The sequence below is a fragment of the Diadema setosum genome, chromosome 7 (genome assembly GCF_964275005.1).
Source record: "Diadema setosum chromosome 7, eeDiaSeto1, whole genome shotgun sequence".
In the NCBI taxonomy this organism is placed as follows: domain Eukaryota; kingdom Metazoa; phylum Echinodermata; class Echinoidea; order Diadematoida; family Diadematidae; genus Diadema; species Diadema setosum.
Genome location: NC_092691.1, coordinates 23,119,601 through 23,145,463, shown reverse-complemented (window position 1 = coordinate 23,145,463; position 25,863 = coordinate 23,119,601). Strand labels below are relative to the sequence as shown.

The window sequence follows — 25,863 nt, the reverse complement described above, 5'->3', positions numbered from 1 at the left end:
AAGTGGCTTGGAATCTTCGGTATTCTGTGTTTGGAAATGGAGGTGAATGACCTAACAAAAGACTTTTAAAGGACATTGAATTATTCTCACATTCATCAATACAATATGAAAAGATCATGACCATAAAAAAAAAACAACAACATACAGGCAAACATACAATCCCTCACTCCCAAATACAAACTTTCACACAAAATTTTCAAAATGTATATATATATGGTCAGTCGTAAAGCCAGCAGACAATTGCTGATTTGACTATTCAGTTGAAACTTTTTAGTTTTGTCACACAATAGAGCTCAAACACTTTCCTCTGAGACTACAGGGTCTATATGGGCACAGAATTTTGTATCTTATTACTTTATTATGCTGCCTGGCCAATTGCAAACAAAATACAGGGAAATGCTACATTTGTGATCAAAGGCCTTTTCACATATGAATGGTTTTAGTTTGGAATACATTATAATCAAGTGTGCCTGTTGTTGTCAGTGACCTTTAAAACTAGTTAGATAAAGTAAACATATATCAGACATTTTCACAACTTCTTATAAGGGCGTGGGATACCTTATATCTTGCGTGGACCATTATCTATTCTCCACATATGTCCTCAAAAACTTTGAAGTCTCACAGAGGGGACACATGTGAAATTAGGATGGCCACGTACAGAGTCGCCACAACTGACTCCCAAAAAATAACGTTCACGTTTATTTTTTGCTCTGAAATGCTGCAGAAAAACGCAGCGAATAAATGACACAATTACCTATGACAGACACCGAAACATTTACGGTTTATCTGTGTGAGTGCGGAAGCAACCTACCACAATCACACAGCAGGAAATCAATGATTCTTTGGAAGCAAGAGATGATCATTCACTGAGAATGTAAAGGAGATTACTCATGTAACCACTACAGACAGACAGAAACTCTCCTTATTCAGCTCCAGTGTAATGTGAGAAACCCAGGAAAATAATCATCACATTAGAACCGAATGAAGAGCTAGGAAACTTGTGTGGAGCAACCCATTTTTTTTTTTTTTTTCCAAAGCTAATGTCCAGGAATTTGTCCTTCTTAGCATCAACAAGTGCAGCACATCAAATTTCAAAGATGCATATTTTGACAAAGAGAAAGATATCTATATATGGATGCAACATCTGACCTTTTACCGTAATGTCATTAAATGTCCCCTCACTCTTTTACTCAGGTCACAATTATACACACATACACTAACACACATACACACACACACACACACACACCAGCACCAGCACACAAATGCACTTGTAAAGGCCTTCAGACATGGACCCATCGGTTCTGATGCCCTTTTTTTTTGTTACTGCTCAACAAGGGACCCAGAGGCAATGCATTCATTCTGGGACCATGCGCTGCACGCATTTGTAGTAAAATTTCCACCCTTACACTGTGACGTCCCATTTTCTGTACAAACATGAACCCATTTTAAGTGCATTTTTAGGAAGCATCTATTCAGTAGACCTACGACATCCACCACTGGAATATCTTCATAGCCATCAAATGTATGCTCCAGAAACAAACCACATCTGAAGGTGTTTACAAATGCACACATACACAAACACACAGACAAACACACACAAACACACAATTTTAAAAGGCCATAACAATAAAGACCTATTTACGCTATACACTTTGCAGCGTCCAATCTTGGACCAGAAGTTTAGGAATTTGAAGTTGATGATTGACCTGCTATGCCCCCACCCCCTCCTACACACCATGACCCCACTTCCAACGGCTCCTCCCACGATCCCAAACACTCCTCTAACTACCAAGCAGCCGAGAATGTCGCTGGCTGCTGCCAGCATAATGGTTTGTCGGTCTGTTGTATCTAGAAAGGACTGTATTTAAAGATGTTAAACACGACATGGACAAACACACAGTCACTTGCATGTACATTAGAGCTATATTTCTCTTCCACTTCTACTTTCTGCTATAGTTTTCATTTCTCTCTCTGTCTATGTAAGTATCTCTCTCCCTCCCTCTCTCTCGCTCTCTCTCTTTCTCTCTCTCTTAATTTGTTTCTGGATATTTTCAAACACACTTTAAATCAGTCTCCTCCAAGCTGAAGCAATACATATGACAATCTTCACAATTCTCTCTAGAACAGATATCTACAGTAAAAGGCCTCGATACAAACACTCCATTCACAGAAAAAGTACAGATTCCATTGTAATTTTTCAGCTTAGGAAATGCCACACCTGCTCAGAAGCTGAAAACCTCAACTCCTAATCATTTTATATTCATCTCCTTTTTTTCCTTTTTTTCTTTTTTTTTTAGCCGTTTGATCCCCTAATATAGGATACACATTAATTTTTCTCTAGAAGTGACAACACAAGTACTGCAAAATTTGTCTTTCCTTACGTCTGAACACATTTCCACGCCCTTGGGTCCCACCATGGCGCCTCCCTGGTCTTCTTACACTGTTGGCGAGCCGTTGCCGTGGTAATTACATTTTCCTCCGGCTCTTATTGATTCCTTGGCTGCCAGCGTGGGTACCAGGTTCAATGCGAGCAGCTGCCGCCCTTCCTTCTAACACCCCCACCAGTCTTTCGGTCGTCCTCCATGTTTTTCCTTGCGGGGGGACTCCCCGACGTCTTTGGCTTTCACTGGTCTCTACCAACATGATCATCCTTTAATCCGCTCATCTTCTCTTGTTCTCTCATCTCTCTCTCCCATCTCTCTCTCTATCTTTCCGTTGCCAATCGAGGCTTCAAGTTCTGAAGTTGAGCCTCACGTGCAGGCTGCTATTTGCTCACTCCTTTCCTTCATCGTCTTTGGTTTACGCCGCGTCCCTTTAAAGCGACATACGATCCCTCCTCAACCTGGAAGCTGCTTCATCGACTCAAGCCGCCTACGAAGCTTGGGATGCTTGGATTTGCGGGCTGCTCCAACTCACGTTTTGCCACAGCATTAGTACTCTCTTGAGGTTTGGCTCCTACAAACTCCTTAAACATCTGCACTTCCTTTTACATATGCCTTTTTACAATGTGTCTGCAAAACGCAATTGTTTAATCCAGTGCTGCACATCCAAATATCTTTTCTTCTTCTTTTTTTTTTCCCCTCCCTAAAAAGTCTACAATCAAGAGTTGAATATGCCATATGAACAAAAACACAAAACTGCTGCAAGCTTGGACCATTGATTCTTGCACCAGTTCAGCATTAACTCCATATTCTTACAGTAAAGTTTAATGAAATTCTTGTCCTTGAATTCAATATTTCCATCCACTGTCAATCTAGTGTTAGCCACGCCACCCGTACATTTGTTTATTATTATCATCTGGGCATGCTGCTTTGGTCCAGACCGGATGCGATCTTATCGAGACATGTCAATGAAATCATACGGACAGTCATCTCCAAAATCCTCGGAGTGGATGTTGTTGAGTTCAGTAGCGGCGTCATCATCACTCCCAGCGCTCATATGTAGACCGGTTGCTCCTGTCCCGTTAGCAGCTTGTACATGGAGAGGGGCATGGTCTTCATACGGATCTGGATGTCAAATTTGATGCAAAACAGGACAAAAATATTGTGATGTGGTTAATGACACACTCATCTCTCTCTCTCTGTTTGTCCCTAACAATGTAGTCCAAGAGCATTAGGTCAAAATAGGCTTAAACCTGGACATTTCTGGCAACAACCTGATTTTTTTTCAGGATAGGTCCAGAAATATGTGTAGAATAACATACTTAAAGTCCTCATAAATTGTCCTCGAGCATTTTCCGCAATCCAAGATGACGTCCAAAATGGCCGCCATTTCCTGAAATTCTTCTAACTTTTCAAATAGGGAACCCAAATACAAAATTTAAATGTCTAAATATATGAAGAGTTTGTTCGCAAAAACCGATAAGTCCATTTTTGAAGATTTTGAAGTACGGTCTCTGTCATAAAGTATAAAATAATACCTTTTAAATGATATATTGGTCACTACATATAAAGGTACATTTTTGAAGTTATGGTCAAAAGAAGCAAAAATTTTCTTATTATTCTCTTTATTTTTCTCGACCTTTAATCGCAAATATCTCCATTTGGCTAATATGGACTTATCGGTTTTTGCAAACAAACTCTTCATATGTTTTGAAGCACGAAGAACTCAATCAAATACATTTTAAGAGATGTTTACGCACACAAGTACCGTAATCCAAGATAGCGTCCAAAATGGTCGCCATTTCCTGAATATCTTTATTACCTTTCAACCACGCAACCCAATACAAAATTTATTAAAGTGTCTAAATATATCATGTTTTGAAACATGAAGAACTCAATAAAATACACAATAAGAGATGTTGACTCACACAAGTTCCGTAATCCAAGATGGCTAAAAAATGGCAGCCTTTCCTGAATATTTTTATTACCTTTCAACCAGGGAACCCAATACAAAATTTAAGTGTCTAAATATATCATGTTTTGAAGCATGCAGAACTCAATGAAATACATATTAAGAGATGTTGACTCGCACAAGTACAGTAATCCCAGATGTCGTCCAAAATGACCACCATTTTCTGAAATTCTTATAACCTTTCAACCAGGTAACCCAAATACAAAATTTAATTGTCTAAATATATGTTTTGAAGCATGCAGAACACACTAAAATACATATTAAGAGATGTTTAACTTTTTATGTGCCACGTTCGCACGTCTGACTCAGTCGACAGCGTGCCAACCTCGCATATTCCACTCAAACGCACAAACCCGCCCAAACCAATCGATAAATCGCCAAATGCCACAGTACAATGAAAGCGTTTCACGCAATTCCGTTCCTCTCATCTATAGTTTGCATTTTATGTGGTGAATGACAAACAAACAGTGTTTCATACTGGATTTGCATGCAAATTCTAAGTTTCTGTCTCTGCTTTGTGTGCAAAAGTCATACATTCACAGTAATGTATCTACCAGGCATTTGAAAGAAAAGCAATTATAGATTTGTCATAGAATTTACATCACTGCAAAGCTTGGCATTTTCTCTACAACTTTGCTAACTTCGTCTACAATTTAACAGAAATTTATAAATGTTATATTGATTTGAAAAGAAGATTGTTTTCTCAACGTATGACTACATTGGTGTCTCAGAATAATGCGGCACACGGGGGTTTCTACCATGGCACATAAAGAGTTAAGCATGCAAGTACCGATAAAACCGCTCGAACTTCAACAACTCTTAATGTGTATTTCATTGAGGTCTTCATGCTTCAAAACATATATTTAGGCATTTAAATTTTGTATTTGGGTTACCTGGTTGAACAGTTCTAAGAATTTTAGAAAATGGGGGCCATTTTGGACGCCATCTTGGATTACGGAACTTGTGCGTCAACATCTCTTAATATGTATTTTACTGAGTTCTTCATGCTTCAAAACATATATTTAGACATTTAAATTTTGTATTTAGGATACCTGGTTGAAAAGTTATAAGAATTTCAGGAAATGGCGGCCATTTTATGGCCGCCATCTTGGATTACAGAAAACCCTCAAAGAGGATTTATGAGGACTTTAAGTGTGTTACTCTAGACACAATCCTGGAGCTATCCTGAAAAAAAAACCAGCTTGTTACCGGAAATGTCCAGGTTAAAACTAATACTCTTGGCCTAATGTACATCTTTTGCTATTGTTTGACAGGTGACCTGCCTTCCAAAGGCAGATAGAATCTACAGATCTCAAGGAGGCAGGCAGACCAACTTTGTTGGAAAAAAACTTGTGCCATTTGTAGTGCACACTTGTAGCTCCTTTCAATCTCTCCAATTATATTTCACAGGGAATTTTACCAAACCAAACTGATGGCTGAATTTACATGCCTTCTAGTATTATGTATGATAATATGAATTTTGAATTATCATTACAGATGAAAAAGACTTCGGCATAAAATGCTGCTGCTAAATTTTTGGGGCTTTTGAAGCTAAACAATATCAAGCTCAGGGTTTATCATGATGAGTGCCACAACAACTCATGTGAATTTCTGCCCCGATTTACTCCATGGGTACAAATACCAATTTTATCAAGTTATGTTGTCTTGCATTATTAAAGTCAAAACATCCTTCCTAAGAATAATCTCAAGGTTCACTTTATTTTCTTTCCTTTTCTGTTGCTATTTGACTATGATATGGATCTTTCACTCATTCATATGCCATTTTTTTTTTTTATTGTTGCTGATCTTAGATGGAAATGCAAAACCACTGTGTATACCACTCAAAATTTTGTGGTTTAAAATATTGTACGTGACACCACCACAACTATACTAGCGAGCTTTAGATTTGTGACGCGAACGCCACAATGATGCTGCCTCCAGGGTTGGACAATGGCAATGGCTGTGTCAGCACATGCAAAATACATTTCTAGCCTTAGCATTCACGTCACAGATCTAAAGCTCAGTGATGACATGCTGCGCGAGGGCCTCCTTGTCGCAAGTTCGCGAGTCCCTTACCTCCCCGACGGAAGTAGAGAGCATCTCGACGATCTTCTCGTGAGCGGTGGCCACGACACTGCTGCCGTTGATCTCGATGATCCTGTGCCCCACCCTGACTCCGCCCCTTTCGGCAATACCTCCACGCATCAGACTGCAGATCTGGGGGTTGAGAAGAATTAGTTAGGAATTAACAGGGGAGGCAAGGCAGGTGGTACAGAGTAGTTTGTGTGTCCCTTTTGCACACCTGAAAATTAGATTCCTTTTATAAGCTGGTATATTGTATGTATATTGTAGAGCCCTGTTTCTCAACCAAAAAATGCCAACTGTTATTCCTAGTAAAAAGGGGTGCATATCTCCAGTGACATGGGGTTAGTTTGTAATTTCTTTAAAAAAAAAATCTTGGAGGTGTCTTATTGTTAGATTTCATCCACAATGTGGGGAGACATTATTTTTCAACCATGCAAAATTTTGTGATGTTTGCAAAAAGGATATGCAGCCTTTAAAGAAGTGTAGATGCAATTATCTGTGCGCTACCTACCTGTACACCATCAAATTTATCAGGTTTATGTAGGATATATTATGTGAACTGTGTCAACTTCAACAAAGACTGAATAACAATCGAAAGAACACTATAAAGAATGATATGAAAACTAAATTTCTGTCATTCACTTGCACAGAAAGCTTTCGCTAGTTCAAAATTCAGGTGTTGTTGGAGTTGTGGATTTATGGGGAGTATCAGTGTGCAACTTTCAAAGATCATTTGTGGAGCCATTGCACAGATAGATAATCATTCTCACATTACATCTGTAAGACTTAAAATCTGCTCAACATCTATTACAAAAACCTAAACAAACAAAACCAAACAAACAAAAAACCCATCGCATATATATTTAGAGTAAGTCTCTATTTCATCTCCAAGAGGACAAGAGCATAACTATGTAAGTACTCAAGTTTGCTTTTTGTTCTTGGTGGTGAGCTGAATAAAACAGACACAAAGATTCTAATGGATGAGTAGTGTGACAAGGTCAAGCGGCGGCTACTCACAATTCCATTCTGGACACTGAATCCCAGCTGGTACTTGGTGTCGGGCCTCTTGATGAGCACCTGAGTGACCGGTGGGCAGGACACCACGTTGAATTTTACAAGACACTGACTTTTTAAACTCTGCCACAGAGAGACAAGGAGAGATAACATGCCATTTATTAGGATCACTTAATTGAGGCAATGCCATCAACATATAAAAACTCATCTTTCATGGAATTACTTAGAACTAGAAATGTCGCTTTGGCGACTGGTATGCCTCCGCCATAATGCATGATTTTCCCAATAGGCCTAGATAGTACATGTGGACAATGTGTGATTACATTTTCACAAAATTGGCAAAATATTGAAATGACAAGTTTGTCACAAATGTGTTGAATGTTCACATTCCTTGACCAAGGTTTAATTGGATGAATAGGAGAGCATGTATCTAGGGATTTAAGGACTTTAACTCGACTTTGACCCATTCATACATTTAGGCATTGAGTAATTTTCAAGGTACAGGTGTGGAGAAAAAGTGCAATTTCTGAATTGAATAGTAAATTGTTACCATTTTCATCTGGCCCTTGACCCTAAAATTCATAAGATAATCACTTTCAGGTAGAACATGCATAATATGTACTAAGTTTCAAGATAACTTGAGCCACTTCCGAGATATGGAGGAAAAAGTTAGTTCAGCACTTTCACTTGATCTTTGACCTTTTGACCTTTGAGGCAAAAAAAGAAAAGAAAAAAAAAAACTTTCCAGAGAATTTCTATTAGGTTACACATGTATGCATACACCAAGTGTAAAAAAAATAACCCTGCAGGCATTGCATGATAGGAGGGAAATAGTAAAATTTTGAAGTGTTGCACTTGACCTTTGACCCCTGACCTTTGACCCATGAACCCTACATTCTCTAGATAATCACTTCCAGTCAGTATATGTATATACTATGTTCCATGAAGATACCTTGAACAATTTTCCAAGGTATGGAGAAAAAAAAAAGAAGTTTTAATATTTTTACTTGACCTTTCGACCTTTGACCTTTGACCTCATGACCCAAACTTTCACCAGAGAATCTTAATTGGGTAATACATGTATGTATACACTAAGTTTCAAGAAAATATCTTCAGGCATTCAATAGATATGGTGGAAATAGTGAAATTTTATGTATTTGACCCTGACCTTTTGACCTTTGACCTTTGACCTCATGACCCAAACTTTCACCAGAGAATCTTAATTGGGTAATACATGTATACACTAAGTTTCAAGAAAATATCTTCAGGCATTCAATAGATATGGTGGAAATAGTGAAATTTTATGTATTTGACCTTGACCTTTTGACCTTTGACCTTGAGCATGTGCACCCAAAAGTTGATAGGCACAACTTCACCCCCTAATACACATACATGCCAAGTTTCATTAGGATACCTCAACAGGTTTTGATAGTTACCTTGTCCACAAAATTCATTACGGACGGACGGAAGGACGGACGGACGGACGGACGGACGGAAGGACGGACGGACGGACGGACGGAAGGACGGACGGACGGACAACCCGAAAACATAATGCCTCCGGCACCACTTCGTGGCGGAGGCATAAAAAGGGGGGGGGGGAAGGAAAAGAAAAAGCAATATTGACCTTAACTCTTAAATACTGGTTTATGCCTCTTAAGTCATCTTGTCAGGGTCCCTATGGAGAATCCAATCTGACCATCCAGGGTACCATTTCATAAAACTTGTCATCAGTTTTTAACAACTGCCACATTTCTATGACAAATCTGCTCTCGGCCAATCAGATGCAAGGATTTCAGTAGCTTTTAACAACTATCGTAACTAGATATTGATAACGAGTTTTATGAAACGGGGGCCCTAGTTACATGACTCTTTGATTATTTCAAAGTCCCTGAATTCCCTTATTTACAAAAAGACTACGAACAGTGGATGCACACAGCATCCACCGCCTTTATCCACTGGTAGTTGTTGTTTTCTTATTACCAATTATGAATCTGTAGCAGTTTTTGTATGGAAAACTGCCACCAATTCATAATTGATAATGAGAAAACAACAAATAAAGCAAGACAAGTGGATATAGGTGGTGGATGCTTCCACTGTTCATAGTCTTGCCGCATCAAGCGTACCCCTTAGCAAAGACAATAGTCTCGCCGCATCACACGTTCAGCGTGACAGCAAAGACAATAACTGCATCCTCCACCTAGATTATAGGCTACCTATATCAAAGGTGGGGGAGGGGGGGGGGTAGGGGGTTGAGAGGGTCTGAAATATTATGGGAATCTCACCTTGATGATTTGCTGGCACTGCTGCAGTGGAAGCCCTACAAGGCTGGTGCCGTTGATGGACATCACCTGGTCGCCGATGTTCAGCTTGCCCGACCGGGCGGCGGCACCAAAGGGAGACATGTTGGCAATCACCACCGTGGGGATGAGGGAGCCCCACCCTGACTCCACCACCACCATCCCCATGATCTCTCCACGCTCCTTCTCGATCAAGACCTAACGGGAGAAAGAGACAACACCAGTGTCTTCATTGATATTGATGATGACAATAATTATGATGATGATGATAATAATGATGTTTTTCCTTTGTATTTTAATGAGAATTTGGAAATAAATGACATGAGAAAATGAAATAAACTCTACATGTTCCAGCAGAAATTTCCATCAGAAATGTAGGTAGGATATTGCATTCTAGTTGGTAAATCAAATTTTCAATTTATTTCCATTTCCCTGCAGACACTGTAAAGCCAAACTGTTTGCATGCATTTAAATCTACATTTTTCATTTTAAATTAAAATGCACATGAAAGTTCTGCTTTGCTACATGTAATGAATATCACTGGCTATTTACAAAAATTTCATGCTGCAAAAATAGTTATTTTACAGTGGTCAATTATCTCCACAACAGTTACTAAACAAAAATAGCATTTCCCTGGATAAATGTGACACATAATGACCCATACTTCAACAACAACAACAACAATAGCTTTAAAAAAAAAAGTTGCTGCTAGATCATGGCATGGCATTAAAAATTGAAGGTGTTTTGTTTGTTTGCCACTCTCACACAAAGCCATCAAGGTATCAAATTGCCTATGAAAAGAGATGATTTACTGGTAAACATCTACAACGGACAACAATGACAAGACCCTGTCACATTTTTCCCCTCCTAGTTGGAGCAGAGAGCAGTTTGTGGCTTATTAATGAAAGCTGGTAGAGAGAGAGTAGAGTCATTAGCTAATTTCACACCCTGCCCTCTCTCCACTCAACGCTTGACCAGTTGGCTTATTCAGTAGGCAATTACAGTCTCCCTGGCAGAGAATGGCTGCCTCGACCAATTCTCACTCCCGTCCCATCCTTCATCACTCTTCCATGAGCTAATGAAGGTCACGCGGAAACTCTCTAGGACATGGGGATGTCCTTCCCACGTCCTGCATTACACAGGGCGGAAGCTGACGATAAACTCTTGTAATATTTCTCTTCATGCCTTAGTACTTGATATCATCTTTAAACATGACTTTCACTCTTCAAATACATAAAAAGCAACATACATGTATTTACATGCAATTTAAGTAATTAACTGGACAATTGACTTCCGAGTTCCTTAAATATTCCTCTCAATATAAACTGATATGCATGTTTAGAGGCATGTAAATTCAGGGGAGAATGTAATATTGCATGCGTAATTTTTTGATGATGTTCACTCAAGTTGCATACCTTAGCTGTGCAGAGTACATGAATTTTGTCAAAAGAGATTTGTAATGATTTTCTTGTTGTTGTTGTTGTTTGTTTGTTTCAAGGCACAGCACTCAAAGCACACAACAGGCTACTAAAACAGAGGTGCTGGATATTAGTTGAAGTCCAGCATGTCTGCCGATCTGTTCTGGTGACTTCATGGATGGATGGCGGGCTGGAGACAGCCTTGATGCCACCTCAACCAAACACATTGTGTCACTTGCAAGACACAATGATGATGATGATAATGATAATGATGATAATGAAGATGATGGTGATGATGATGATGAAGATGATGATGATGATAAAGATGATGGTGATGATGGTGATGATGGTGATGATGGTGATGATGGTGATGATGGTGATGATGATGATGATGATGATGATGGTGATTGTGATGATGATGGTGATGATGATGATGATGGTGATGGTGATGATGGTGATGATAATAATGAAGATGATGGTGATGGTGATGATGATGATGATGGTGATGAAGACAATGGTGATGATGATGATGATGATGATAACGATGAAAATGATGATGATGTCACGATTGCTCTTACCTCTTTCTCGCACTCCTTGTTGGAGAAGAGCATGAGGTCATCTCCGTAGATCTCCTGCGAGTTGAGAACATCATGGTAGTCGATCTCCTGGGCGTGTGGGTCTTCGATGCCATTAGCCTTGAGAAACTCCAGGTAGGCCAGTGCAAAGGCCTGGCCTATTGTCTGTGCTATTAGCTGGGCCTGGTGATGGGGGACAAATCAGCAAATAAGCATATAAAACACACTTCAATTATATCGTTTTAAGGTTAAGTTACTTCTGATATTTGTGAGATGTTACAGTGCTCATAAGTTAAAAGTCTGAACATGTGCATCGAAACAACAGTTCTTTTGACATGAATACTTTTTGTGTATTTCCTAAGACCTACTTGATGAATGTACTCACAAAGTACTGCTTCTAAGGGAGTAAAATATAAAATCCAAATGGTGTTGCCAAAATTTGTTTCCTGTCTCCTACAAACAAGTTGAGCTGTTGGTTTGTTGTCCTTGCAATTTTAGAACATTTGAAAAAAATAAAAAACCTGAAAAGAACTTTGAGGCCTACAGAGCAAATGGTTATTGAATCACTCTGTTGTGTCATCACTGGATGTCAGTCAAACCAGGGTATGATCCTGTATAATGTCAATGTGTTGCTTTTTGTTTTACCAATACCTTGTTAAGTCTTCTTTGGCATCACACTGTCTGCTATCAGAGTAGTTTATACAGTCAAGAAAGTGAAAAACACACGCAAACAGGAATCTTGATGATACACCCTATCCATGCATCTTTAAAACGCCCGTTATCAGAATTTGCAGCTTGTTCATTTTGATTGAGTGATGGAAGATTTGAAAAATCAGGTTCAACTCTCTTGGCACGAAAGAAATTGCTCAGTCACAGGCACTGGCAATCATGAGCGGCGGTGACCTTTATTTCGCTTAATATCCCACTGGGCAGGAGTTTGCACCAAACAGCGCCACGCGCCCCCGATCGGAACTGACGTCTGGTTCTTAATGAATGGCGCACACACACACACGCTACCAACGCCATGATGGCAGAGCCCAAGCAACATCCTCTGCTGTGCTGCGCTGTATCAATAGGCTCGGAGAAAATAACACTTTCTCGCTTTTCTGTGGTGATGTCCTATCTCGACTTGGATGGGGGGGAAAACATGGATAATGGCTGAAGGACATCTTCTATACTGGGGGGAAAAAAGCACTTGTTGGCTGTTGTCATCACATACATGTAGACACAGCATTTAGACTTTGTTTATTCAATGTCCCACCACACTACCGGCTCCTTGCTCCATTTCTATCACAGCTTGCTATCATCTCTCCGTGTCTTTGACATTAGCTGTCAAGACTACCTCCCCACCCCCACCCCCCACCAAATATTGTCTAGTACACAACCTGTAAGCAGCTGAGCAAGGCATAGGAGGAGGATGGGGAGGAAGAAGAGGAGGAAGAAGAGGAAGAGGATGGGGAGGAAGAAGAGGAAGAGGATGGGGAGGAAGAAGAGGAGGATGAAGAGGAGGAGGATGGGGAGGAAGAAGAGGAGGAAGAAGAGGAGGAGGATGGGGAGGAAGAAGAGGAGGAAGAAGAGGAAGAGGATGGGGAGGAAGAAGAGGAGGAAGAAGAGGAGGAGGATGGGGAGGAAGAAGAGGAGGAGGATGGGAGGAAGAAGAGGAGGAAGAAGAGGAGGAGGATGGGGAGGAAGAAGAGGAGGAAGAAGAGGAAGAGGATGGGGAGGAAGAAGAGGAGGAAGAAGAAGAAGAGGAGGAGGAAAAAGAGGAAGAAGAGGAGGAGAAGGTGGAATAGGAGGAAGGAGAGGAAATGGAGGAGGAGGAGGAGGAGGATTGGTATGACTCACATCTTCTGTCTCAAAGACGTGGCAAATGATCTTCCTGGGCTGGCGACGACCCTCTGCATCGAGCATCACCCCGCTCTCCTCCATGGCCTCGTCCAGTGTCCGTGTGATCTGACGACGACGCGCCATGATCACAACGATGTTGCCGATGTCGGCAATGTACGAGATGGTCTTCAGAGGATGGTCCATCATCGTTTCCTGTGTGAAACATTTGAAGAGTTGCGTCAAAATGCATACTTCATAGTTTGACAAGAATGTTATTTATGATAAATCCATTATGTCCAATGGTACATCCCAAAGTCTTTGGAGTTGAGGTTGTCTCTATAATCCCATTGGCTATTGTAATATCACAATATGATCTAGGTGAAAAAAACTGTGATTCTACAGAAATTTCCTTCGTTCGCTATTTGCAATGAGAAACCCCAATGTCACTTTGCAGCTGTGAGTCTATAGAGTTGAGGTTATCCCTACATACATTAGGAACTCACCTACCATTTAAAATCAACACACTGTGATTCGATGGCAGACAAGTTGTTCTTTGCAAAGCTGGTGTGTGGGCCATTGCAAAAGAAAGAAAAAAAAAAAACTACTTCAATTGCACCAAGTCAGAATAATACGGAAAAGAGCTTACCCTCACCAGAGTGTTTGATATCCCCAATTATATTGCAGCCAAATTTTGGAGGCTCTTCGAGCCATTTTGAAAAGCTTTGAAAATCGTTAACACTTGTCTGTTTATACTGCTCCGGCTGCCTGCTCAGACTTCACCAAGTAGGCCATGACTAATTCCATTTTCATGGTAACTAAGTTCCCCTCTGATCGAATGATGTGCACTTTCGAAGACCATGTTCACACAAAAATATTACCTTTGTTCACTAGCTCTCTATACCCCCACCTGCCTTGTGCAATGTTTATCAGCAGAAGTCGATTATGTCAGTGATAACCTGCAGTGAATTTTGAACTTCCGGGTCGGCAAAAAGCTTCTCCTCAAAACCAAGAGCGCTTATTGGCAGTTCTGAAACAACCCCCCTGGTAAGTGGTTTCAGAACCCGATTGAATAGATTCTCCTTTGCCGTATTCCGTCTGTTTACACTGAGCTGAAAGGCTGCTCGACTTTACTTGAAGAGGCTTTAGAAACCAACTTTTGCTAATAGTATTAATGGGGTATGATACGAACACTTACAAATAACTATAGACAGACACAGTATGATTCTATGGAGAAGAGGTTGCCCTTTCTGGAGTGCCTGTAATTGGAATCTCAACAAACTACTACAGATGAATACAATATGATCCTGTGGAGGATAGGTTGTCCCTTACAAGTGTCTGCACTCAGAAGCTTGACAACTTTATATGAACACCTGAGACATTGCTCTCACCTGAGTGTCTGCATTAAGTACCCTTATCCTCTCATTAGAGATGGCCAGGTCTACCTCTGTACTAGGCTGCTCCTCTCCATCAGGTGACTGGTGAGACAAAAGAAAGGGTCACATGACTGGGTAACAATGGCTAACAAAATGGCTAACAAGACTGATCAGGTGACTAACTCATCACTCTTTGAATATAACTGACTTCTATGGGGTAGAGAACAAAAATATGATAGGGAAGGTATGTTTGCCTCCTAAACTGTCAAGTTGTTGTTGTTGGGGTTTTTTTTTTTTTTTGGGGGGGGGGAGGGAGGGGGTTGGGAGAGAATTCTTTCTTCTATAATCTGCATCACCACGTTTGGCATGTGCACAAAATGTATCACATTTTTGTCTGTCTGGTTGAAAACTATGCCTCAAATGATTTATGAAAACGTAGCCTATCTAGGCAAATGCGGTTACAATCACTTGAAGGAAACACAAAATATTGTGTGTGAGAGCCATTGGGGGGGGGGGGGGGGGGGAGAAGATTACAAAGAAAGCAGAGTATCAGGTGGACTGAGGTCCAAGAAGGGATCAGGTGACTCGTGGAAGGTGGGCAAAGATTAGGTGTCAGGCCAGAGAGGTACACAATGGAGAAAACATGAATCATGGGGAATTAGTACATCAGTCATGGGGGGGGGGGGGACAAAGAATTAACTCTCTTTTTGACACTTTGATTGAGGAAAGGGGGGGGGGATCCATCATTCGATGTGAGAAAGAGGTATTGCTAGAGTGATTTGTACCATAAGGAAGGAGAAAGGTAGGAGGAAAGGTGCAAAAGAGGATTAATGGAATACACCAAAGGAAGGGGGAGGATGGATGACCAAGAAATTGATGGAGTATGGGCTAGAGGCAATGGGTTAAAAGTTGGAGGCTTGTTTGCTACTGCATGACTTTCGAGGTAAGAAGAAGAAAGGGGTAGTTCCCTCCCCCCCCCCAAAAAAAAAAGAAGTTATTATTCTCATGGTGATAAATGGAATTGGGTTGCACAGAAGTTGCCATCACTGATCAATTCTATAAGCTGAATGAGTTAAGATACATGCATGCATTTCTATAAGAAAAAAAAAAAAAAGGTAATGAGAAACTCCCTTGCTTTGAGGCTCATATAACATATATATTTTTCTTCTTTTAAATGAGTCATATATAACATCTTTCATCCTTCCCTTAAAGCACTTGAATGTCTTTACATAAACAGTAATCCTGGAACATACTTTACACAAATGTCTGTGCATAAAGTCTACTCCTTCAGTAAGTTGGCTACACTGGCAATTAATCTCACTGGCTACATGACTGTTTACTGGGGGTAACACGAGGGTACACATAACATGGGGGATGTAACTTGTGACAAACTGATACAAACATTGCTGGTACACATCAGTGCGCAAAGAAACAAATGCAACATGAAAGAAAAAGAAATAAGAATAAACACACAATTGTGAGATTTAAAATCACTTAACTACTTGTCGTTGTATAAACATGAAACATATAATTATGACATACAATGTACATGTGAGCAGCCTGCTCAAACATCTCCAGTGCATATTGGATAACAGTGAACAAATTTTCATCGCATTTTCATTGCATATATGTATCTGTTTTGCTTGGACTAGCTTCAGATAATACAGAATGTACTAATACTGCATATATATCCTTGTAAAACAATTACTTCAAAAGCAAAAATAAATGATAATTTGAGCATATTGAAGGGGAGATAAAAGAAATTTGCACTCAAGATCATCTTGAAAGTTACAAACTCAGAAAAAAAAAACATAGCAGTATTTTACCAAACAAACTTAAAAAGAAAAGAAAACACACTCAAAACAGTTCTCATACTGGGTACAATATGTATTCCTAAGATGTATATGTAAAGAATACATGTACGCATTGATTGAAATATACCATTAGCGCAGGAGAAAAAATAACGATTTGCTGAAGTACAATTCCATGACATGTCCGAGTTGACTTTGTTAAAAAAAAAAAAAACAGAAGCAAAGTTGGATGAACAGAATTGCAAAATTGTCATAAAATGTGGCAGAATTTTCATCAAAATTGGACACTAAATGAAAATGTCATGGAATTTTACAGTTTCACCACGGCACCCTACAGTATTGGTCAAAACTTCATATGCACAGAAATCTTAGGTGATGACATGATTAATCTAATATGTTTGTACATCTTAAAATGCTTTTTTTGTTTTGTTTTGGTTGAATATTTCGGACTGGTCTACTACATTTTCTACATGATACAACAACATTTTTCCGTTTCACAGTACAACAAAAATTACACCTGAAGGTGTGTGTGGTGTTTTTTATGCCTCAGAAGGAAATAGGGTAAAGATCTTTGCATGCTAGGTTACCGTGGTAATTTGAAACTTGTGATGCATCACCGACTCAGCTAATTTGCTATAAACGTGATTGCACCGAATACCAATGTTCTATTGAAAATATTTCCAACTTTAAAAATTTGGCTCCAACTTCAGTATATAATATGATCTTTCTTATTTGTGTGATTTCAATGATTCTTCCACCACTGTTTGTTTGGTGAACTTAACTGCTTTACACTTTCACAAACTTGGTGGATCCTCCTTTCTTTTTCAACGCAAGTCCACTCTGATCTCACGCAACATAAATACCTTGATACAGCTGTGCAACAAAACTACCCAAAAATATGTGTGCAGCTCATGCAAACTACAAATCATAATGGTGAGGTAATCTCCAATCACTCTTCTTTGATGAAGGATCACTGATGTATTAACCCGTTGAGGATGAGACCCCAGTATACTCTGGCAGGTGTCTATGGGAAATGCGTGGTATAGCAAAAATCAATCTGTCCTCAACGGGTTAAACTTGATAACGAGGTCACTCTGTTGTGCCCTCACAAACCGGACCATCTATCCCACCACATAAATGACAACTTCAGTTGTTAACAAAGATATCTGCAAGTGCAAGCAGATCCTCTAGGGCTACCATTTTTTCCCCTATGAATTCAGTGAATTCAAATCTCTTCAATGAAAAAAAAAAAGAGAAAGAGGCAAAGTGTTCACTATGAAAGCAGCTTGAGTCAGAGAGAGCTGTAAGACAGCTATAGGGAAGAATGCATCCCATTTTTAATAGTAATAAACATAAATTGTATTCTACAGCTATATATACACACATACAAGCTAGAACAGAACTGAAATATATTGAGTATATATGCATCACATATAGCAAACTGAACCACTAACACTGCACAGGAACATTGCAAGAATTTGTATCATATGACAAAGTAATTATTCACCGATGCACGATATCACAAACAGGGCAACATGCATTGCAGGAACAAAGAATATAATGATATAGAAAAAAAGGTTCACGATGTCCATCATGAAACAAAAGAGTATATTTGAAGCCATCATTTGCACCATATAATCACATACTGATTTTAACACTGATTTAAATATAACTCATCTCAGCCTACCAAATACACTTACTATATAAGTTTACCTATTTCTTGCATCATATTCAGTATTAAGACTAATATAATTATAATGACACATTCTCCCCTTCCATTTCTTTTTTGTTTTGTTTTGATGGAAGATGTACATTGTATTTCTCCCACAATTCAATGTGCATGCAAGTCGCACAGTCACAAAGCCAGATTGTCCCCACGTAGACTGTTGGTCATAAGTTTCTTACATACTCCCAATGTTGTGTGGAATGTTCACACTGCAAATGTGGCATTGTTCTCTGCAGTGAAGCGACACTGATATACAGGACAGACAAAAGAATTATCTATGCATGATGATTATGACGTCGAATAATTGTCTCCTGCAGAATTGTCACTAATAAATATGAATCATGCTGCACACACCACCCCTAGATATAATGCTTGGATAATATGTTAATTTTGATCTGCTGCTGTGGACTACAGTCATTGCAGTGATATGAAATAATACAGAAAAAATGGGGGAAAAAATCTCCCATGAAATGTCCATGGTATATAATATGCACCAACCTGTGAGTCATGTTAAGTTGATACCCTGATTAGCTTCTGATTAGATACGCCAGACAACAAAACCTTAACAAAACATCCTCGCATCTCAAGTAGAATGGGAGAATGCAATGAAGTGGTAGCTTCATCTAATGAGAATTAGGAATTGCCTTTTAGTGTTCCCCAGCGACAACTACTGCTACTTTCTTGCCCTTACAAGATTATGACAAGGCACTGAAAACAAGAACCAGTCTGTGAGATGTCAGTTCATGGTGGTGTGGGTTACATAGGCTCAGGGTAGTGCCATGATGTAGTTTGGGCTCGAGGACACAGAGAGGGCATGGAGGATAGATTTCATTCACACTCACAAAAATAAGGGCGGTCTTGGCATAATCGTGTCTCATACGTAACGTGCTACACACAGAGAGTGCAGGGGAGCATCTGCGTTAAGAGCATTTTGCCATTGCCACCCTCCGCACCAGTCACAGCACCGGTTTTGAAACCAGATGCCATCTGACACTCTGCCATCAACATTCCCATTTGGTCTCGTCAAAACTTTTAAACAGATGTGCACCTGACCCAAGAGTGTTGCAAAGCACATATGCAAAACACACGGCTTTTGACCCAGTCTCCTTGGATGGCATTCACACAAGAGCGCTCTTATTTTTTGAGTGTGAATGGGGGCGTTTAAGTAGAGAGTTCGAGCGGGACCACTACACATAGTAAGGTGAACCAGACTCATGCCTGAAAGACAGAGCATGCTACTGGGGACATAGACCAGTTGAAGGGACACAAAAAGACTTGAGGTGCCATTAAAGTAGTACATGTTTGACGCAAGAAAGACGGGCGTACATTTGTCTTAGATTTAGGAACTTTTGGCGGTGGTCTCTCCTATAGAAGCAGGCAGATGGAGAGAGAATATGGGGAGGAGAGAGAAAGAGAGAACAGAAAGGAGAGAGAGAGAGAGAGACATCAGACATAAAAAGAGATGATGAGAAAGAGAAAACACAACATGGCAGCTGTCAGTCACATGAATGTACATACATACGGTTGTAGCTTTGTCTACCCAGTGTAAGGTCAGACGATGGATGAAAGGAAATGGACGGAGAACGACCGTGGTACAATATCCACGGATCATGGAATAGAAGAACCGTTACAGGAGATGTGTCCGAGTACAACATAGTTGGTGCGAATAGAGTAAGATGCCCATATATAATTATGTTATTTTTTGAATTCTGTTTCATCACAAAAATCTTTGGATGCCACTTATACCAGATGGGATACAATGAAATGTTATGACATATTTGTTTGCTTTTCTAGAAGAATGCAATAATTTAAAAGAGCAAATACTCACATCATTGAAAATACTAAGATTTTCAATATTTTCAATTGTGTACTTTAATTTGCAGTTAAAAATGAAATATACCCTGAACAAAATTCAAGGTCAATGGCAAATTAACATTTTTGCCAATTTTACCAAAGTGGCAATATTGAAATTGTACTTATTTTGATTAATCATATTCATTTACATATCAAATCCCTGGTGTTTAGTGGCCTCCAAGGATCTAATGAGAGAATTAGGCACATGTATGTGATTTCATGGTCAAACCAGGCTTCTTCCTTGTTTCAACCACAAGATAAAAACTGAACAACGATGACACTTTCAAAAAGACGCTTTAGCCAATGCTATCACGACACAAAAAAGCAACACACAGCAAACACACACATACTCAATCATCAAATGAGGACATGGAGTGAAAGTACATGTACACCAAAGTTTTACACATCAACATTTGTAGTGACGCTTATGCATGTGAGTTACACCCTTTCTGCCCTGTACCAAGTCACAAAAATGTGTGTGTGTGGAGTGAAAACATGATGGGGTAGTATGCACTGGAGGTGAAGAGACAAGCTCAAAAATGCAAAGTGAGGAGTTCCAACCTTGTACCACCGCTTCCTAAGGCGAGTCTATAACGATGCAGGAGATGGGTGGAAGAAGGGGGTAAAAAACAAGAAACAGGAATGCCACAATATTATGGAAACATCACAGAGTGTAATGGAAATGACAAGGCTTAAAATTTGAGATGGATGTTTTGGAGTCCTTCCACTCCCTTGTCTCTCAGAATAATGCTGTTACCATGGCAACCAGCATCATGCTTGCATCAGAGCAAAACATGCTGGATCATTTCAAACTGTCCTGATGGAAAACTTTTACAGGAGGTCTGCTAATATTATTCTTTAAACTTTCATAACAAGCAAGTTCTCATTTCAACATGGCTTTTAAATTTGATCAAAAGAAAAAAAATCAACTATAGTTTTATTTGAAAGAAAACAAAACATTGTTTAGAGACATCAAGCAATTTTTTTTTTCTGCTGCTTGATCAGAGAAAAGCTGCAGCTATCTCCCACAGATGCATACTTTATTGATATTGAGAACCCCATCATGTGAGGTATTGATTGCTCGAAAAATGCATCTCTGAAGAGTAGGAGGGCACTGTGAAAGAAGACTCAATCGGATCACCATCACATCCCAAGCCACGATGCAGACAAGAGTTTCATCCACTACCAGCAATGCCCCACCCCTCTAAACCCTCTTTTTTGTTGTTTTTAAAGGGATTTTTTTTTTTTTTTAAGGGGAATTAAGGAGCAGTTAAAGTTAGTCTGAAAAGAACAAGTACCGTATTAGAAGTACAACAGTGAAAACTTGATCAAAATCGGATAAGAATTAAGGAAGTTATGAAATCGTGAAGTTTTGCTGATTTTCATAAAACAGTTCTTGCCCCTAGATTGCTATAAATATGCAAATGAGTGAAATGATGATGTCATAGCCTCACAACATGCTATACAGTTTGCACACAAAAACTTGAAATTTCCAGCCTTTCATTTGCAATTATGTTCCAGTCTCAAATCTTGATATATATCTGACTGATCATTATTTTGAAGGTAGTCAGCCAGGAATAACATTATGTTTTACATTTGTACCAGAAAATTTTATTTTTCATCATTTCTTTTTACACGATCAATGAGGTATCGGCACAATCAGCTCACTCATTTGCATATTCATATCAAATGGTGCGAGAGCTGTTTTGCAGAAATTAGTGAAACTTCACTAATTCATAACTTTCCTAATCTTTATCCGATTTTGATCAAATTTTTTTTCACTGCTGTGCTTGTTAGATTTTACTCTTTCTCACCAGACCAACAAAACTGGCCTGGAATTTCCCTTTAACTGTAACCTGGGGTCAGTGTCGGACACGGCAATAACAAACTGGCAGTCTGAGGGGTGGGGACATATACATACATACATACATACATACATACATACATACATACATAGTTACATACACATGTACATACTGGTCATAGCTGGTCATGCCAATATCATAGCATTACCACCAGATGAAGCATGTAGCATGCATCAACTGAAGTCAATCGTCACACTTTCTTTGTGGGGTATACCGTAAACAGACATACGAGTGGACATAATGCGCAACACATCTCAAAAGTGGCAATAATCGATGACTGCCACCTGTGGCAGCAGCGACCAAAATATGAATTGATGCGAGCATCAGTGGTCAGAGCTTTTGATAGTCCTCAAATCATTCATACATAAATGTGTAAACCCTGAAGACTGTAATCTTATGAGGCATTTAGATGATTTTGCTGTTGCAAAGATACACCCACTCATGAATTAATTCCACTTTGAAAGACAACGAGAAAAAAAAATGAACATTGGAAACAGAAAACTTGAATATTTCTTGTAAGCTTTTCTACATTCACCAAAGAGAACCGTGCGTTTTCGTATCAAAAAGGTAGGGAAAAATGAAGAGAAAATTCCACCTGTAATATTGAATTGTACATCAGAGAAGACAGGAGCTGCACTGAGCAGAAATAAGATTAAACCAGCCACCAATTTAACCCTTGGATTCCCGCAGGTAACCTGCGATATTCACATTGTCAATGGTACATATTAATATTTCAGCTCATGGTCGTAAGAGGGTTGAAGAAGATGATGCTGATAAAAGCAACCTCGTTTGACGTCAGTGCACTATTCCACTAATACCATCCGGAGCCGGATGTGACACACCACTGGATTCTCAATCGCCAAAGAGAAACAACAACAACAACAACAAAACAGTGATACACCCAACGTAGCTTTATGGAGTCATTCCTGGAAGTGTTACGCCACACTGACAATCAGATTGACTACTGTGTGATTGTTACATTCATTGGATTCACTGACTGATCTCGGCATGAGCATGTTATTTTTTTGCTTCCGGTGTTCTAGTGAAGTGCATGTCTATTTTCCATCAATACTTTGCATATTCTGTTGAAAAAAAAACTGAAAATAAAGTTTGAATTGAATTGGACATCCTGACAAAGCGAACAGAACATCATGCCTATCTAAAGTAGCAGTCATAACCTCCTTCCCCCCCCCCCTCAAAAAAAAAAAAAAGACCAAAGAAAACAAAACAAAACTCAGGTTTATTTACAAGAATGTGTACATGAAACTGCCAGCCTTTAACACAATATGAAAATTATCAAATTTGAAAGTCAGAGCGCGTCATGCTGATAGTAATTACTTTAACACCTCTTAAGTCATCACTCCTAGGAATGACGATGAACCCATACCCCGTTGGATTCTGAAAGCCATATACACTTTGTACAGGACACACTGTAGGAGCTGGATTATACATGACTTTTATGAGAAATTATGCAGCATTGTACCACAGGGAAGAATGACATATCTAACCAATTTGACATGAATAATACTTTGTCTCTATTTAAATACTAAATCCCTCTTGATAACATTTGAATAAAACTGAGAAAAGTCAAATTGAACCGTAGCAACATTGTATGAACAATGCATTATAGGAATTAAAGAATGTGACTTCAAAAGAAATAAAAAAGGAACAGCAATATTGTGAAATTAAGTGTACACAGAAGCAAGAAAAACATCATAAATTATCTTTCCAATGACTAATCTCTGTTATTCTAAATGAGCTCGCCGCCTTAGCAGTCCAACAGCTCTTCTTGCGATCTGCCAAATGTGACCTTTCACGTGGGCGATGTTTCTGTAAATGTTTGGCAACTAAATCATATTACATTATAGGAAAAGAAGAATGTATCTATCTATATACATCAAAGGAAAAAAAAATCTTATCTCACTGACGGCACTGTCTGAACCCATTACTTAAATGACTGGGGGAGAGAACAATATATCAAACCTAGCTTGGCTGGCACCAAGGGGATAGCATAAACTAACCCAATCAGCTTCTCAACTACTATAGCGTCATCCAGGCAGGGCAATTTGCTATGACAAATGTTGCCATTAGTCACAGGGCTTTTTTTGTTTTTTGTTTTGTATTGTTTTTTGTTTTGTTTTTGTTTTTCATGTCAAGAAAGAGCAATTCATTATTTCATTCATTACTTTCTTTTCATTATAAAACATGCATGTTCTGGCAAGGCAATTCATGTTATAATGAAAGAAACAGAATATACGCAGAAATCATATCCTGATTATGATAAACACCAGCACTAGGGGTTAATTTCTTGTTGACTACTGTAATCAGGGTTCCTGCACTGTTTGAAAAATTCAACATAATGAATTATGTCATGACTTCTCCATGCAAAAATTGAGAAATCTAGGACAATTTTTTGGACAGTAATTTCATAAGAACCTAAGTAGTTGGTGTTGAATAAATGGAAATTACTATTAGATAAATCGTGTAAATGTAAAATTTCTCATGGTTTCTGACAAACTGCCCAGTGTATGAAATTAAAGAATGAGAACTACTATACAGCAAAAGAAGTACTCCAAAACAAACCAGAGAGTCAGTTTGTGTTAATCTTACAAGATAGACTGCGAACAAAGGCATAAAGCCAAGGTAGTGTATTATTATGGGACCTCATATGCTCTAATTCTTTTTTTACTATGGAATGACAAAATTATTCCACAGCCCACAACAAACGACAAAAAAAAAAAAAAAATAAAAAAAATAAACAATCAAATTTGGCACTATATAGATTGTCTACTGCTGTTTAAAAGATACCTGTCTAAAAAAAAATGTCTTTAATTCTCTAGTAAAGTATACCCACAATATTTTGTGACATAAAAGACCCATAAAAGAAAATGATCAAATATCAATTCATACACAATTGAGGCATTTTGGTAAAAAAAAAAGAAAAAAAGAAGTCATTATGCCCAGTCACAGCAAGGTGGAAGATAAGACATGTAATAAATGCACACACTCACTGTAGGGATATCGGGCACGATACAAATCTGATTTTGAAGGAAAAAATCTCCTCTGGCGGGATGTCTTTCATTGGCTCTTGGATATATTGGTGGATTTGCAGGTTAAAAGGCGGGGCAATTGTTGTCACTTTCTGGACGTGCGAAAAGCGTAAACTTGGGTAAACTTTGAGTCGCAAAGTTTGTTTACATCTTCTATTGCCATCTCCGCGGAGGGTTTGGATTAACGATCAACACGGCACGTGCCGGCTCCTATTTTACTTACGCCAAGCCTCAGTGCGTGATAGACAGGCGGAGCAGGAGAAAACGAGAGAGACGGATGGAATGCTGCGGCTGGCTGCGCATCCAAACAAGATGGCTCGGTACAGGGCTGCACATACCCACATCGTCTCTCCGTGATCCTCTGCTTGCTTAAGGGGAAACATCACACCCCAAACAGCCATTCTCTCCCTTTGCCGACCTCAACGCCACAATCAATGTATGGTTGCACCTCTTGCAACTACTGCCAGGTATATTTCTGAGATATTTTGTGGTCACTCTGATCTTCCTCTGTTGCTAATCAGATCACTCTGCACACTTTCTATGACCAGCATTACCTCAAATCAAATCATTGTAAAAGTCTCTTCTCCTTTTTTTAATTTTTTTTTTTATTTT

At 39.2% G+C, this 25,863-nt stretch overlaps 1 protein-coding gene across 3 annotated transcripts in view; it reads right to left on the bottom strand.

Moving 5' to 3' along the window:
• Positions 1-1,230: 1,230 nt before the first annotated feature.
• LOC140231010 (uncharacterized) overlaps positions 1,231-25,863 on the bottom strand; it is a 206,314-nt gene continuing 181,681 nt past the window's right edge. For 2 of the 3 annotated variants that reach the window (XM_072311161.1, XM_072311162.1), the window contains exons 7-14: positions 20,898-20,924; positions 14,961-15,047; positions 13,591-13,785; positions 11,749-11,928; positions 9,738-9,950; positions 7,459-7,578; positions 6,433-6,573; positions 1,231-3,509 (exon numbers count right to left, since the gene is read on the bottom strand). In XM_072311161.1, coding sequence (XP_072167262.1) covers positions 3,438-3,509; positions 6,433-6,573; positions 7,459-7,578; positions 9,738-9,950; positions 11,749-11,928; positions 13,591-13,785; positions 14,961-15,047; positions 20,898-20,924 — 1,035 coding nt within the window. In that variant the 3' untranslated portion in view covers positions 1,231-3,437. The remainder of the gene's footprint in view (positions 3,510-6,432; positions 6,574-7,458; positions 7,579-9,737; positions 9,951-11,748; positions 11,929-13,590; positions 13,786-14,960; positions 15,048-20,897; positions 20,925-25,863) is intronic. The other variant, XM_072311163.1, reaches the window with a different exon arrangement.